General features: G+C 36.8%; 1 protein-coding gene across 1 annotated transcript; it reads right to left on the reverse strand.

Annotated features, from left to right (window-relative positions):
- Positions 1–12,330: 12,330 nt before the first annotated feature.
- Positions 12,331–12,817, reverse strand: Smp_042120 (putative neuropeptide precursor; the record flags this gene model as incomplete). Its single annotated transcript, XM_018797227.1, has 1 exon — positions 12,331–12,817. The coding sequence occupies one exon, from the start codon at positions 12,815–12,817 to the stop codon at positions 12,470–12,472; it is 348 nt and encodes a 115-aa protein (XP_018652290.1). The 3' UTR covers positions 12,331–12,469.
- Positions 12,818–17,197: the final 4,380 nt, after the last annotated feature.

The raw sequence follows: 17,197 nt of genomic DNA on the forward strand, positions 1-17,197 counted from the left end.
CGGTAGCTGATCGCGATGTGATCAATCTGAGTCCAGGCTTGGGATGCAGACGGAGGACGCCAGGTGGCACACCGGCGATGACTGTGCCGGAAGTTAGTGCTGGCCAGAAACAGGTTGTGGTCTGTGCATAGTTGCAGCAGACGGTCCCCGTTATCTGTCCTGCGACCAACAAGTCCCCATCAGCCACCTAGACGACTCTCTTCTGTGCCTAGACGCCCGACCTGTGCATTCAAGTCTCCGGCTAATACTACAATATCTGTCGAACGCGCTTTCTGGAGAAGAACTGTTAACTGATGGTAAAACTCATCCTTGATTGCATCTGGGCTGCAATCTGTCGGGGCATAGGCGGAGATGACGAAAAGACACCGTTTCTCACGCCGGTTTCTTCTCACTTTGATGGAACTTTCTAATCTAACAGCACATAACCGACTGTTAATGGGGATCCAATCGATTAGTGCTGCCTCAGCCCTAGCGCTTAGTGCGACACCAACGCCAGCAAGACCAGACGAAGATGCCACAGGGTCCCCGGATAAGCGCACGTGGAACAAGCTTTTCGAGGCGACAGATGGAGAGCGGATTTGTAGTACTTCACTAGAGTCTTGAATACGGGTCTCGGATAGACAACAAACATCAACATTAAGACCTTCCAAAGACATAGCCAGCCCTATCTGTTGTCTGATCTGCATTAGTGTGCGAACGTTGAAGGAAGCCAGCTTGAACGGCGTACGTGGTTTCAGAAAGACTGCTTCAGTATTCATTATCGGTGGAAGCATTCACTTTCAACCAGACAGTGACTGGAGATCGTTTAGATGGGACAGATTTTCCACCATGGGCGAGCTGCTGCATAAGTTGAAAAGTAAGGTTACACAAATTGGGGATAAAAGGGGGTGAATTAGCGATATGGTAAGTAATAATAATAATAATAATAATAATAATAATGTAAATTGTCTTGCTTCTAATATGAACAGGAATAGTATCATCAATAGAGTTCATCATTTCATTCATTTATGTGTAGGCTGTGATACTGCCCGGGTGCCCAAACCGAAGCAGGTGGTTTTCTTAGGGGACCACACCCCGAGCATTTGACCTAAAGGTCTGATCCACAAGGCAGTGGAGCATCGTGAGGAGATGCAGTCCCATGGTAGCCGTTGACCAATGACAGGTTCTTCCGCCATTCGTTCCATCAGGATACTGGAGCCCATGTGCACCATTGGTTTGGAATCAGGGTTTTCCAACTCCCCTAGGTGGACCCTCCGTGTCCACCAACCCGGTTATAGCGCCGGACATTCTCTTTTCGTCCTCTCACTTTCGTAAACAACAGTAATGCCACGAGAAGGCAGTGAGTAGAACTTCCCTGGCAGAGGCTATATATTCGCTGGCCATGTGAGAGCATTTGGAGAGGGAGAGTAGACTCTCCCCACTCTCGGCCGTACCAGGGCATTTGGGGGCTCGATGCGTAATATTTTCTGTTGCAAGTAAGAGTGTTACTACCTCCACTACTCTAGGATTTACCGTGCAAGTTCTATCTCGCGGTGCTAATGCTGTGTGGTAATTTGAACGGATGTATACATATGCCAGATTCTACGTTACGTATGATTGACTGACTAATTCATAACTCAGGTAGGGCTTAAAGAAATAATTATTTGGTATCAAATGGTATCTAAAATCTTTTCAATGCTGTATAAAGGACGTGTGATATTGTTCTTTTAGGCTTCTCCATTTACGTGCCAAGCATCAAATGATTTAAAGATAACATAAGCAGTTTTTTGCGCACAAACTACAGATAATTTAGAGATGAAATATAAGAAATGTTTTCTTCATTTTTTAGTAGTGAAACGCATACGCAATTTTAACAAATATATCGAACGGTTATCATTCAACTACTGGTTTCGAACTCTGGTAATATTAGTACAAAGAGCTTGAATTATCGGCTCATATTTTGTTATGACTAATTGAAAAAGTATTTGTAGGTAGTTAAATAACACTTGGTCATGAGTTCAAATAAGTTGGAACGACACTGTTCTATTTCTTCAAGTTTTAATTATTATCAGTTTCCATTTGTATTGTAGAATGTAACTTTTCCCGAGATGTCACCATTAAATATCAGGTTTACAAGTTCTTTAAATTTTGACCTGTCAAAACACGTACTTACTTACTTACGCCTGTTACTCCCAATGGAGCATAGGCCGACGACCAGCATTCACCAACCCACTCTCCTGGGCCTTCTTTTCTAGTTCTATCCAGTTGTTGTTTATTTTTTTCATATCTGTCTCCATTTCTCGGCGTAATGTGTTCTTTGGTCTTCCTCTTCTCCTTTGGCCTTCAGGATCCCATGTGAGGGCTCGTCTTGTGACGTAGTTGGGTGATTTCCTTAAAGTGTGCCCAATCCACTTCCAGCGCTTCTTCCTGATTTCTTCCTCTGCTGAAATCTGGTTTGTTGTCTCCCACAGTAGCTTGTTGCTGATAGTGTCTGGCCATCGGATCCGAAGTATCTTGCGTAGACAACTGTTAATAAACACTTGTATCTTGTGGATGATGGCTTTGGTAGTTCTCCAAGTTTCCGCCCTATACAGTAGAACTGTCTTGACATTTGTATTGAAAATTTTGATCTTGGTGTTGGTTGACAATTGTTTTGAGTTCCAGATGTCGTTCAATTGTAAATATGCTGCTCTTACTTTGCCGATCCGCGCCCTCACATCTGCATCAGATCCACCGTTTTTGTCGATGATGCTGCCCAGATATGTAAAGGTTTTCACATCCTCCAAAGCTTCTCCGTCAAGTGTGGTTTGATCGGTGCATGTTGTATTGTATCGGAGAATCTTGTTTCCCCCTTTTGTTTATATTGAGACCTACTGCTGCTGAGGCTGCTGCTACACTGGTCGTTTTCTTCTGCATATGTTGTTGCGTGTGTGATAGAAGAGCCAGATCATCTGCGAAGTCTGAGTCGTCCAGCTGCATCCTGCCTGTCCACTGTATTCCGTGCTTTCCTCCAGATGTTGACGTCCTCATGATCCAGTCGATCACCAGGAGAAAGAGGAAGGGTGAGAGTAAGAAACCTTGCCTAACACCAGTCTTTACCTCGAATGAGTCGGCGATTTGTCCTCCATGGACGATTCGGCAGTTTAATCCATCAAAGGAGTTCCGTATGATATTGACTATCTTCTCATGTATGCCGTAGTGTCGAAGAAGCCTCCATAGTGATGTAGAGTGATGAATTCCATTCGATTGATTGTTCCACAATGAGTTGCGATTTGGCCTGTGCACGATCGATCCTTACGAAATCCAGCCTGTTGATCTCGAAGTTGGGCGTCTACAGAATCCTTCATTCTGTTTAACAATACCTTGTTGAAGACTTTTCCTGGTATTGAGAAAAGAGTGATGCCCCTGTAGTTATTGCACTTGATGAGATCGCCTTTCATTGGCATCTTGATCAGAAGTCCTTCTTTTCAGTCTTTTGGTACCTGCTCTTCATCCCAAATCTTACTGAAGAGGATGTGGAGTATCTTGGCAGTTGCTGCTACATCTGCCTTCAGTACCTCTGCCGGAATGTTGTCTGGTCCCGTTGCTTTGCCGCTTTTGATTTGTCTGATGACCATGCTGATCTCTTCAATTGTTGGTGGGCCAACATCGATTGGGAGGTCTGTGAGTGCTGCCTCGATGTTGGGTGGGTTCAGTGGAGCTGATCGATTCAAGAGTTCTTTGAAGTGTTCTACCCACCTGTTTCGTTGTTCTTCAATGTTGTTGATTACTTTGCCTTCCTTGCTTTTCACTGGTCTTTCTGGTTTACGGTAATTTCCAGCAAGTTTCTTTGTTGTATCATACAGTTGTCTCATGTTTCCCTCTCTTGCAGCCTTTACCGCTGTCATCGCTAAATCTTCCACATATTTACGTTTGTCGGTTCTGATGCTCCTCTTCACTTGCTTGTTTGCCTCTGTGTATTCAGCTTGTGCCTTGGCTTTTTCCGCTATTGTTCGGCTGATATTGATTGCTACCTTCTTGTTCCTTCTTTCTTCAATTTTATCCAGTGTACCAACAGTGATCCATTCCTTGTGATGGCGCTTCTTTTGGCCCAGAACCTCCTGACATGTTGAAACGATTGCCTCCTTGATACCTTTCCAGTTGCTCTCCATGGTAGTTCCCTCTCCATTGAGTAGATCATGAAAGGCCTGGAACCTGTTGCTGAGGGCTATGTTGAATTTATTGAGTTCGTCAACATTTCGAAGAAAGGCCGTATTAAACTTTTGTGATGTAGTCCGCGCCGTTGTCCAGTGCTTCTTAAGTTTTAGTTTCATCTTGGTGACCAGCAAATGATGATATGAGGCTATATCAGCTCCTCTCCTGGTCCTCCTGAACTTTTTGTTGATGCAGATATGGTCGATTTGATTCTGTGTAGTGTGATCCGGTGAAATCCAAGTGGCTTTGTGTATGTTTTTGTGTGGGAATATGATGCCACCTATGACCAGTTTATTGAAGGCACATAGGTTTGCAAATCTCTCACCATTTTCGTTCCTTTCTCCCAGTCCATGTCGTCCCATGACGTCTTCGTATCCAGTGTTGTCCATTCCAACCTTGGCATTGAAATCTCCCATCAGAATGGTCAGGTCCTTTGCTGGGCACTTGTGGACGATTGACTGCAGCTTATCGTAGAATTGATCTTTAGCGTCTTCATCGTGGTCGTTGTTAAGCGCATAGCATTGGATGACGTTCATTGTAATGCCCTCTCTCTTCGTTTTGAAGGAGGCTTTGATGATCCTTGGTCCATGAGATTCCCATCCAATAAGTGCATTTTGTGCTTTTCTGGACAGCATCAATGCAATTCCTTGTGTATGTGAGTCATTTTCTTCTTCATGACCGGAGTATAACAGAAGTTCCCCTGAAGATAGTCGTTGTTGTCCAACCTGCGTCCAATGTGTTTCACTGATTCCAAGCACCTCCAGGTTGTATTTTCTCATTTCTGCAACAATTTGGAAGACTCTTCCGGTCTCCCACATTGTCCGGACATTCCATGTACCTGTAAAAATTGTCGCTCTGGTTGTTAGAAGGTGCATCAGCCTCATGACTTCCGAAGGAACTCGGCTTTCATCATGAGACGTCATAATTATTCCTTCAACTCCCAGGGCAGAGTTTAAATGGTTTGAATAATTTTTTTCTGGTTAGCGTTATTTAGCAAGTTGGTATTCTACGGGATTGGGTCGCTAACCCCATGCCCAACCCTCCTCCTTTACCCGGGCTTGGGACCGGCAGTAGCTCCCGTAGGAGCTGCAGGTGGAGTAAGTGTAGTAAGTGTAAATAAAGTGTAATATGTAAGTGTAGTATGTAAGTTGCATTTACTTTACATAGTGATGTAACAAAACGAAGTTATTTGACAAAGTGAGTTTGTTAGGACTTACAATTCTGTGGATAATATTAACATTATAAGAGGATATGACGGTGAAACATAGTGCGGCTGCAAGTGTAAAAGTGATGAGGAAGGAAGATTCGGACAGTCGGTAATGAATACTTCTTCATGTTTCACACTTTAAAAACTGTAATTCTAAAATCCCGGTGTCCTTTCTGCTTAGTTAGCATAGGCTCATTGGGAAGGTTGGAGTCATTACTATCCTTCGACATTAGGAATTATCATTCAAGAGAACTTGGTGATCGAACTGCAGTTTCAATCGATATTTCCGCGACTACCCATTAAGTTAAAAAGTTGCGTAGATTGTTTTATTTAGGAATGATATCAATGCTTTTGTTTACAACTTGACATTTTTAAATAATAATATTAGTGGCTAGAAGTGTATATTTTGTTATACTTTTGGACAATGTATCAATCTAACTTCGTAGATAAATACAAAGTTCTCAAGATACATAATTGATTTGCCGTCTCATATGAAGGATAACGAGATTGACAATGAAATACCGATTCTTGCGTGAACTTTGTCCAATTAGATTTAATTAAGTATTCACTGTCAGGCGACTTTTGGAAATACTCAGTAGGGATTCAACGACTGATGTTTCCCGTCTTTATGTAGCAAAATATCACCATCTAAGCCAGTCAGTCAATCAATAGAAGCATTTCACCAACTGAGAGGAAAGAAAGGTCTAGCAACAGAAACTCATCCATATGAATGCAGATTAGTTCACCTTTTGTTCTGTAATTAGGCTATCAGTAGTTTTATGAACGATTTCACGTAGTCTTAACGTGTGTTCATGTATACACGCGTTAATGGTTTGATGAAATAACGTACATCAGCAATCTCAGAAGGGCATGTATGTCCTTGCATCCCAAAAGAATACCTAATGTTCAGTGAATCTGCCTGATGAATTATTTTGAACAAACGGGGAAATCCAACCTTCGTCGACGCACATTTTGGGATATAATTTACTTCAGAGCAAATGAGTATTCATTCTGTGACACAGTGGACTCTTACTACGTTTGACCATTTTAAATTCTCTAAAAAGTGACTTTTATAAGGTTATTCCGCCCAACGAACTTGAAGTCCCTATTGTAGTCGTTGGTTCGTCTGAATAGCATTGTTTTTGTCGCAAATATATATATATATATCTTCTAATCTGAAAATAAGTTGTTGAGTTTATTTTCAGCCTTTATTAATTGTCTTCAGTGTGTTTTCTACTAGAGCTTTATATTATTATTGCTGTGACAAATGATCATTCTTCAATCTAAGTGATTACTTAGAAATGACTGATATTGTGTTCGATGATTGTTAGTACTGACTCATTACTAACCATCAAGTTGTATAGTATGATCGTTAGTTTAATAAGTTGTGCGTTATGGCGGAATAATCCTTTAATTTTGACTTGACATAAATTTCTCTCATTTTCTATGTAACTTGTAACAATTCCATTTAATGTTGTAACATATTCAATCAGATATTTTCACATTCAAGAAGAAAAATCACCGGTAAGGTGAAAAGATTACAAACACTGTCAGTATTATAATACGCTTTTTATTCTTAAATGCGTTGTGATGACTTAACTGTTGGCAGATGCAGACTACTTGGTTGGAGTCCGCGTGACTATCGTAACCAATGGTTGGAGACTCTAGGCGACATGGCTCAGAATCGATCACAATGGCGTAGGTGTATACACTCTTTATCTTCCCCTAAACCTTGAGGTTAGAACTGCTTCATAACTTTCTTCCTTCCTGTACTATATCCTTATATACAACCTTTATTTTACATATTAACACCGCTAAATTAACTACTTCTATGAATTCAGTGTTCATCTTGTGCTTAGGAGGTATGGCAACTTGGACCGATGCATAAATGTGCCTGGTCCTACGTTGTAGCTGACTGACTGACTTACTTAACTGATTTTAATTTCTATCATTGCACTTGTTCTAGTTCTTTACTACTTTTGAAATATATATTACTAACTACTCTTTCTTGTCTGAGTCATTGTTCACTTAACTGACTCGGTCAGTTTCTTCATTGTTGTTTGTAATCTGATTCATGTAAAAAACTGGAATTTGTAAGAGTTACTATACCATAAGCGAATTGTTTTACTGACTCTTAGTTGGAGGTCACTTGTAAATTGTTCAACTGAATGGCTTATTTAATGTTATGGATAGTAGTAACACGTTTTCTCACTATTTCCAACTCTGTGATATTGAATTGATGGATAAGGCCTGAATTTATTGAACAACAAATAGCCTCCAAAAGTGATAATATCCAATTGTTTGGGATATCTGACCATGTTTATTTGCTGTGAAATACTTTTTTACTACATGCATGCTATTTTAATAAATTAAAATCTCTCTTGCTCGGTAGGTATTTTGTCTTCTAGTAACAGTTCAGTTAGTGTTTTAAGTAAATAATTCGGGAATTGCGAACTATTAGCATTAGGCCACATGCTATCATTACACATCATCACCATATTTATTGTAACGATTCAAAATACGCCTGCTAGTCTAATTCAAATTTATAACTGACAGAACTGTGCCAAAAAAAACAAAATGCACTTTTCAAAACAAACTGCTGTTACGAAAATTTCATGTTTTCAGTCTAATATTTAGTCATTTATCTTTTCAACAAACAAGATTTTATTTATAGTTGGAATCATGAGTCAATTGAAGCTAGACCACCATGGAAAACCTGGAAGCACTGGATGGCCATTTCGTCCTGTTGTGGGACTCCCTAGCAGTGCACATCCACGATCCCGCCTCACGAGATTCGAACCCAGGACCTACCAGTCTCGAGCGCGAGCACTTAACCGGCAAACCACAAGATCTTACTCTAATTGATTATCATTTTCTGTATTGTCAAGTTTAAATGTAATGATTAAAAGTAGTATATTTGTATTATCCTCTAAATTATATTACGAAGAATTAGGATTTTTTTGTGAAAGAGAATATATAATATATAAAACAAATTGGCGACTGTTTCCATCTATTTATATACTAACAGCACATATATCGAATTCGGCCTTTAGATATAAAAAACCAATTCAATATCTAGTATGTTTGGTTTGCTCTGTAGTGCTGATTGATGGTGATACTTTGCTATGATGTAGGATTTTATGGTTTCGTGAACAGGTCTTCAATTGCTAACGAGAAAAACGGATGGTAGTCAATAGGTAATAATGTATAGTGAACATGAGGTTGAATTATTGCCTTAAGGCGCCAAATAATTTGAGATCAAAAGTCATATCAGATGGCTAGAAGAATCGGTATTCCATGTTAAAAAAGAAAGTATGCTTATAGTACAAATACGAACACCAAGCAATCATGGTCAAATGTTAGGACTTGACAAGAACATGACAACTCATTAATTACTTAATGTAGTTGAGAAATTAAACTTTGACAGACAAAACTTAGGTTTTGTGGATACTTATGATTGAACAAACTTTCGATTTTATTTATTTCTATGGCAAGAAAAAAACAATTCTTACTGGTTATTTGTTAGTTCTTATGGTATCCCTTCATTTTTGGATAAAGTTAACAATAGTTCGAAATCCATCTGAAGGCAGTTAAATCTTAATTCTCTCCAACGAGAGAAATAGAATATGAATATTATATACTATATTGGGTCACAATGGTTATCGAGGTGATCCGCACATGATGCCCATTCGCCGACCAAGATTGATCAGATTTCAGTCAAAATAACAACAATGGGATAATCCAATTCAATTAAAAGTGAATTAAGAAATATGGAGACTTTAGGATAGTTTAGAAATGTTTGGATAAAACTGTTTTGGATAAGTGAAACATAATATTCAACATTAAATTGGCCTCTTCAAGTGTTTGATGAAGGAAACACTGAATATTATCTGACAATCAGACCATCGAATTTGATATTATTTCGTCTTAACATGAAGAGTACAGTCTCTTGTCAACACTTTTTTTTATCCGGGGCATTCAAATTCTGATGATATATCATGAACAGTTTAAAACCACCTTATAGTCTATCAGAAGTAATCACCATGGAACTTCATCTTACAAGATAGAATGTTTGAACTTATGTGGTCCCTTTTTAATGGTAGAAACATAGTCTCTTCACTTTGTCACATTAATATCATTCAGAAGAAATCAAATCTAAATTTATTCAGCAATAATTATACAATGTAATCAAATATTGGTAAAACATGTAATCGCTTAAGTTACCTTTAGCCTCGGTTATAGATATAAAGTTGCTTAATTATACAATACTTTGTCACATGTCCAGAGATAAGACTTGACAGTATTTGCATTAATATTAAAAGCTAGTTATTTCATTTCAGTGCGTTAGTTCTTATTCATTTTATGCAAAGTTTTCTCATTTCAAGAGCATATATTGTATAACATTCCGACAGAACTCTTCTAATATAACTAGCATTCAGTTAATCAAGAGTTAATCAACTAGTAACTGACAGTATTCTGTGTAAAAAATCTTCAACAAATTAGTTAAATAATTTGAGAGCGGTATATTGAACATTAGTCTAATCCGCGACAATCATTGGTGTTTCACTTTTATTGTAATGTAGTGTCTAGACCTATGTCAAGCCCACGCCATGGTTTCAACTACCCCAACGCTGGCGACAGTTAACAACTCTGTCATAGACGTAAGTTTGGAGTCATACTCCTGGTAGTAAGAACTTATGTTCTCGATATGCAGCTAGTGTTCATTCATCACATTTGTATGCGACAATAATCGTTTTCCGTTTTTTTAACGACGATCTAAACCAAAATTCAGCAATTTTTTGTTTAGTCGATGATCCTTACTTTAATGTCTACACACATATCAAGTATTCGACGCCGCATTATCAGCCGATTAGTAACGATTATGTTCCTCATATCTATTTGTTTACATATATAACTGCATGCTGCATCATTCATTACCTATAAACATTACTTGATTACTGCAATTAAGATTCGATTCCCGTCTCACTGTAAGTCAGAACACAATTTAGAGCTAGTCTCTCAAGGATACACTCTTGTTCGTCACATCCAAGTCCGTCGCGCTTCCCCATCATGAACAGTCATATGTATCAGTATTTTTATCATGCCTTAGTACGGTTTCATGACAAACGAAGTCGAGCGCATCTCCCTCAAAAAACGTAAACTACTCTAGGCTTCACTACCAAAAAGGAATACGACTCCGCATATTTAGTATTCACACTCACTATTCTGTCTCTGGTCATTCTGCTAATACATTTAACGATAACTAGATGCATCTGGTTATACGCGAACAACAACATACACTGACTTCGCATTTTATAATCATCACCAATTGCAGTACAGCCATGAATATCGTCCGTCGATGCAGTTCTCATTTTACGGATTGATTAGTCTTATCCTACAAGCAGATATTTTATTCCATGTGAATACCGATCAAATAATCGCTAATCGACTCTATTTACTCTATTATGACTTATTATAACTTGTTCATACTCAATTATACTTTATCTTTATATTCTATAGGCACCACAGATCAATTTCTGTCTTATCCTACTCTACTTATTTTTACGATTCATTCCGCTTTCATAGTCATGAACGATTTATTACTCCGCTTTCACACTATTTCGAATCGTTAATACGAACGTGTTACTTTACCGTGTAGACAGTCATGACATAAATTCATGTTTTTTGTAAGCTTATTAATTTGTTCATAATCGCATGCTAACTGTTGTATCCCGAAGAGAATTGTAAATAGTAACTTTTGAGGACTATTTATGGACCAATGTAATATGTCTATTTCCTATTGTATAATTGTTAAGTAACTAAACTATTCATATTCGTGTTCCTCTTATCATAAGCTTTATTTTGACCTTTGAACTATTATTATACGGTTCTTGAGTTATCACCAGTCTATTGATTACTTTCCCCCTATTCACAGCCACATTTGGTCAAATCTTGTACAAATGTTATTTTCTATTTATGGTACGATGTGGTCTGTTTGTTTGGTATATAAACCCAGTATGTTTGTGAATAATGATTCATATTGCCGAGGCATTCCATTTTTTGTCCACATCTTTACGATATTGATGTACTTTTCTACATAAGTATGACACGTATAATGCACTCACTCTCCACACGATAATGTACTCTGTCAGATATAGTACAATATTTTTTCTCTTTATTGTTAACCTCGTCAGTGTTATTTTCGAAAACAGATATTTTCCCCAAATTAATTTGTTATTTTCTGAAGGGGGGGGCTTTAAAGTGTCTAGTCCTACGTTAAGTTCACATGGGTTATTTTAACCTCTATTCAGATCGATTTATTCGTTCATTGTCAGTCATATTTTGACCATGTTAATCATTTGCGTATTAACTCTGTTTTTATAAGGGCGTATGTGTGTGCATTGCTTATCCTACTTATTATATGTCTGTAATTTATTTTTGTCTGACTATAAATGTCGATTCACAGTTGATCAAATCGAGTTAGCTTAATCTCCTTCTCCGCGCAGCTTCGTTTTGCTTCGCCTTCTCCGCTTCCTTCCTCTAACTGTCTATTCGGATCAATGAGTTTATGAAATATGCGTATTCATAATTCATTCTCGTATTCTAATTATTTTATTCCGTTATTCTCTAACATTAACTAGGTCGATAATTATGCGCAAGAGTAGTTGGGATGTTTATTTTGATAAGATTGTTAAACGATTTAACAGGAGTCAGATACATGGCTACAAAAGTAACAACTGGATTTGATAAGGTATTTGAATCAAGTCTAATCAACCAGAATACGGTTCAAAGAATACAAACAAATACCTGAGATTATTTAAGTTTATCACATTCTTTAGTGTGAAAAATCTTCAGCATCAAGTCAATGATTTATTAACAATTTGGCTTAATTCACCTCAACACAACTCTCAGAGGATAAGATTATTATACAGTATTATCAGAATATTTTTAAACGTTTTTATTGAAACAACTGACTACCGAATTCTATTCAGTAGCATAGAGGTTACAACAATTATTTTAGTCCTGACACCAAAATTTCTGAATAATTCAGTAGTTAGAAAAAAAGCTCAACAGATCATTTTTTGTTGGTTAACGTCCGATCCGTACAAATCCACGCTTACCGATCCGAACAAATCCTCGCTTCCCCAGACGTACAAAAGCTTTCTTACTAGGCATAATGTATTCAGCTGACTGTTGAGATTGAAGTGGATCATTTGAATAATCTGATTCAGGAATTAATTCATTCTGTTCATCATTGTAGATATCAAAATGTGATTGTACTTTCAATCTGTCATGATCACATGTTAGTATTGGTAAGCCATCACTGTTTACAGTTGTAGTACAACGACTGGATCCATGTGCACATATGAAAAGTAAACAGAAGATCTGATAAGAAATGAATAATTGAATAATTCCAAGAAGTGAATATCTTGTCATCTAAAAAATGAAAAACAGACGATCCAGTTTATTATCATTATCACTTTTTGTGACGAAAATTATGATGAAAAGCTATAAAATTGTGTAAAAATTAAATATATTAAGTCGTGAGTACAGAATAAAGTCACAATACCTCACTGAAAGTTTACTTAATGATATTTGGTACTTACAGTATCAATCAAGAAAAGTTCTATAATCTTACGCTAACTTGACGGTTGTTTTACTGTTATCATAAAACTTTATCTTATGAGCGGTATATTCGATAAAAATGGGTCATTTTGGACTAGATGTTTTAGCTTCTAAATTGAACAAATTTAAGTAAGAATATGTATAGAGGAAGTGAGAACAAAACAGAACTTCAATGAAGAGCGTAATGAAATGATGGTCAAAATGAAATTTATCAGCCTTAGTTTACCAAGCGATCTTTCTACGCTCTACTAATAAGTGTAGTAAATAAGATAATATCAAGGTGAAGAACATATATCAGAGAAGTTCCTATTTATTGACAGATATGATTTATTTGTGACCGATTATTGTTATTAATCAGAAAATACGTAGATCGAAATGAGGAAGTTTTATTTTGATGGTTAATCTATAAAAATTATGTTCCTTCATTTAACCAGTTACGGCATTGATTTTCACACCGAATAATCTTTTGCATTTTTGTTATATCCTATAGTCCGTTAAATACCACGTGACAAAATTGCCAGTCAGAATACCAACTTCTATGACCTTGTCTCTGTGTTAGACCAACGATGCGTCAGCCAGCACCAGCAGCTTTGAGTCAACTCTGAGTCCTTATTGGTTCTCTGAATAGTAACTTTTCGCCTAGCCCAGCCTGTTTAGTCTAGAACACAAATAACAGTCTCCGCTGTATGACTCGTATATTTCAGACATACGTGGCTTATGTACAAGTAGACCAGACCGCATCACGTTATAGAATGAAAATTGATATTTATACATGATCAAACCAAATGTGATTGTGAGTATGGGAGATTGTAGCTAATATATTGGGAATAAGTTGAGAACGTAAATCGTATGGAGGTAGCCAATAGGTCGAGTGAAAGCCTATGATAAAAGGAATACGAATATATAGACCATAAATAATTCCCAGTACTTATCATCCATTTATTCTTCATTCGGATATAACAATCTTACTATATCGTTTCACAGATACCCTTCATGTACTTCAACACATACGTATTGGAAATATTTTTCCAAAACTGGTTTATATTCATTTTGTAAACTTGAATGACCTCTTTATATGGTATGGTGTATATTAGATTGAACCGATGTCAAGAAATGACTTCTGGTTGTATAGTCATTCTAGTTAACTAACATTTGTCTCAGATATTTTTTTGTTTGTTTATAGAGCTATTTTATCTGACCGATTGTATTATACAATATTCTTATTTCTTGATACAATCAAGGTCAGTTGTTGAGTTGTGATTTTATGTTTGTGTAGACGTAAGTATTTTCAATACAAATGTCAAGACAGTTCTACTGTATAGGGCGGAAACTTGGAGAACTACCAAAGCCATCATCCACAAGATACAAGTGTTTATTAACAGTTGTCTACGCAAGATACTTCGGATCCGATGGCCAGACACTATCAGCAACAAGCTACTGTGGGAGACAACAAACCAGATTTCAGCAGAGGAAGAAATCAGGAAGAAGCGCTGGAAGTGGATTGGGCACACTTTAAGGAAATCACCCAACTACGTCACAAGACGAGCCCTCACATGGGATCCTGAAGGCCAAAGGAGAAGAGGAAGACCAAAGAACACATTACGCCGAGAAATGAAGACAGATATGAAAAAAATAAACAACAACTGGATAGAACTAGAAAAGAAGGCCCAGGAGAGTGGGTTGGTGAATGCTGGTCGTCGGCCTATGCTCCATTGGGAGTAACAGGCGTAAGTAAGTAAGTAACACCTAAGTATTACTTTCCAGTCACAGATTTAATATGCTTCTTATGACAGTCCTGTGATTTGGCAAATAAATAAGGGAAGCTCACTATTTTTAGTTTATTCTTTACTAAGTTTTCAGTTTAATCATTAATTTTATTTAGGTACATCCAGTCATCCACTTAAACATAAAGAAAATTTTCATAATTTTGCACATATATAATACATATGGAATTTTCATAGTTGAAATCATGACTCAATTAAAGCTAGACCACCAAGGAAAACCTGGAAGCACTAGACGGCCATTTCGACCTATTTTGGGACTCCTCAGCAGTGCACATCCACAATCTCGCTTCATATGGAATTAATGAAGTTTCATTGTCTGCGTAACAATGTCTACTAAGTAACGATCATTTAATATTCTTCTAATGATTCAGTTGAAAGTGAAATTTGTCTTCAGAAAAGAAATCAATTTCTTTGAATACCTCAACAGAATGTCATCACTTTGTTTATGTTCTTACTTACTTACATACGCCTGTTACTCCTCGTGGAGGAGCATAGGCCGCTCACCAGTTGTTTATGTTCTAATCAATATTATATGTGTCGTAAAACACTTAACTAATTATTGATTATCGAGTCCTTTTTATGAAAGAGTTTTTAAAAAAATGAAGTTATAGACTATCTACTAGGAAAAAAATTGCAACCCATTTGGGGATAACTAAAATAGACAATATAAGACATTTAATATTTATTTGTAAACAAAAATAGTTAGTACTAATTTTTTTCAACTTTTATTTTTAGTTAAATATTTTAATCGCTGAAAAATTCCCATCATATATGGGCAGATGTTCTAGGAATTTGTATACTCGGGCTCGTGAGCACCTCCCAGTGTGGTTAAGCAAAGGTGTAGTCAAAACGGTTAACAGCTCTATTTTAGCCCATTTATTTCAGACGGGACATGAAGCAATCTTTCACAATAATATATCATGTTAACAACAGTCTACCTAATTCCTTCAGACTGAGAATCCTGCAGACGGCTGAGGCAATTGTTATTCGGATCAAAAAGCCATAGCTTTGCATCCAAAAGAAATATGTTCAACCGCTCCTTTTACCCTGGCCAACTTCAGGGTCAACTTGTTAATAATCAATTTTGTAATATGGTGACATTCATTTGATTAATGTTAATTTTTATATCTTAAACTTATTTTATCTACACATCTTACCATTGTCATTATTATTATCATTACACTTGTTAACCTTTTAGAGAAATTTATTCAGCATCCATTCCCTATTTACTATATCTGACCTAATTCATATTATTCTACATATTACGTAATTTCTGATTTGTAATCCCATTAGTCTTTCTCACCCCATGTCAACTATATTTATTCTGATCATTTATCTCATCAGTTCATTTCACTTATAAACTGATTCAAGTCAACACTTCATATTAGTCAGCCTCAACATTAACGATTTGATTTAATTGGATATGACAAACATTCCTTGATTCACAAATTACAGTTTCTTAAATGATGTACTCTGCCTTAAACTTGGCCAATTTTCTTTTGTGGATTATTAATTTGGATTTATAATTATAGAACCTGATGAGAAATTATTGAAAAGAATATTCTTCATTCATATTAATTGTGAGTTAAATATTTATCCTTTTTTTTTCTAATAGAAAAGAAAAATCGATAATCGGATTTAATTTTCTATTCTATATTATTACCTGCTTGAAAAATCAAAAAAAAAAAATCCAAAAAATCATTTTTCACGGTAACTGTGGTAAAAAAAAGAAAAAAATATACCCCGTTTTTTTTTTAATTAAAAACAAATTTTGAGACTGAGTTTTAAAATTTTTTAAACAATTTTCTAGTTTTTATTAAAATTGTTAATTGACCTAAAATTTCTTTATCTGATCCATTGAAATCAGTAAAATTTATAGGTGTTTCTATTATGAAAATATGAAATATATATATTCATTAAGTAACGTTGTTTTAAAAAAATAAAAAATAAAAACAACTACAATGAGAAAGGGGGTTGTTTGTGGGGATTTTTAGTAATTTCTTTTATATAGTTGAAATCATGAGTCAATTGAAGCGAGACCACCATGGAAAACCGGGATTCCTAATGGACTCCTGGGACTCCTCAGCAGTGTGCATCGACGATCCCACCTTGTGAGGTTCGAACACAGGACTATCAGTTTCGTGCACAAGCGCTTACCCACTAGACCACTGAGCCGGCCGGTATACAACGGTGTCAATGTCTAACTTCAACCAATCCACGAAGTTTGAGCAACCATCCATCAATTGTCTTCAGTGAGTTAGTATCTCACAACAGACCTGGTTGCACTCTACTGGTTACTGCTTCTCATTAGAACTCCAGGAAATACCTCATGGAGCCACAATAGGAGTCCTAAAATAGGACGAAATGGCAGTCCAGAGCTTCCAGGTTTTCCATGGTGGGCTAGCTT

This window comes from Schistosoma mansoni, chromosome 4 (genome assembly GCF_000237925.1).
Source record: "Schistosoma mansoni strain Puerto Rico chromosome 4, complete genome".
NCBI lineage: Eukaryota > Metazoa > Platyhelminthes > Trematoda > Strigeidida > Schistosomatidae > Schistosoma > Schistosoma mansoni.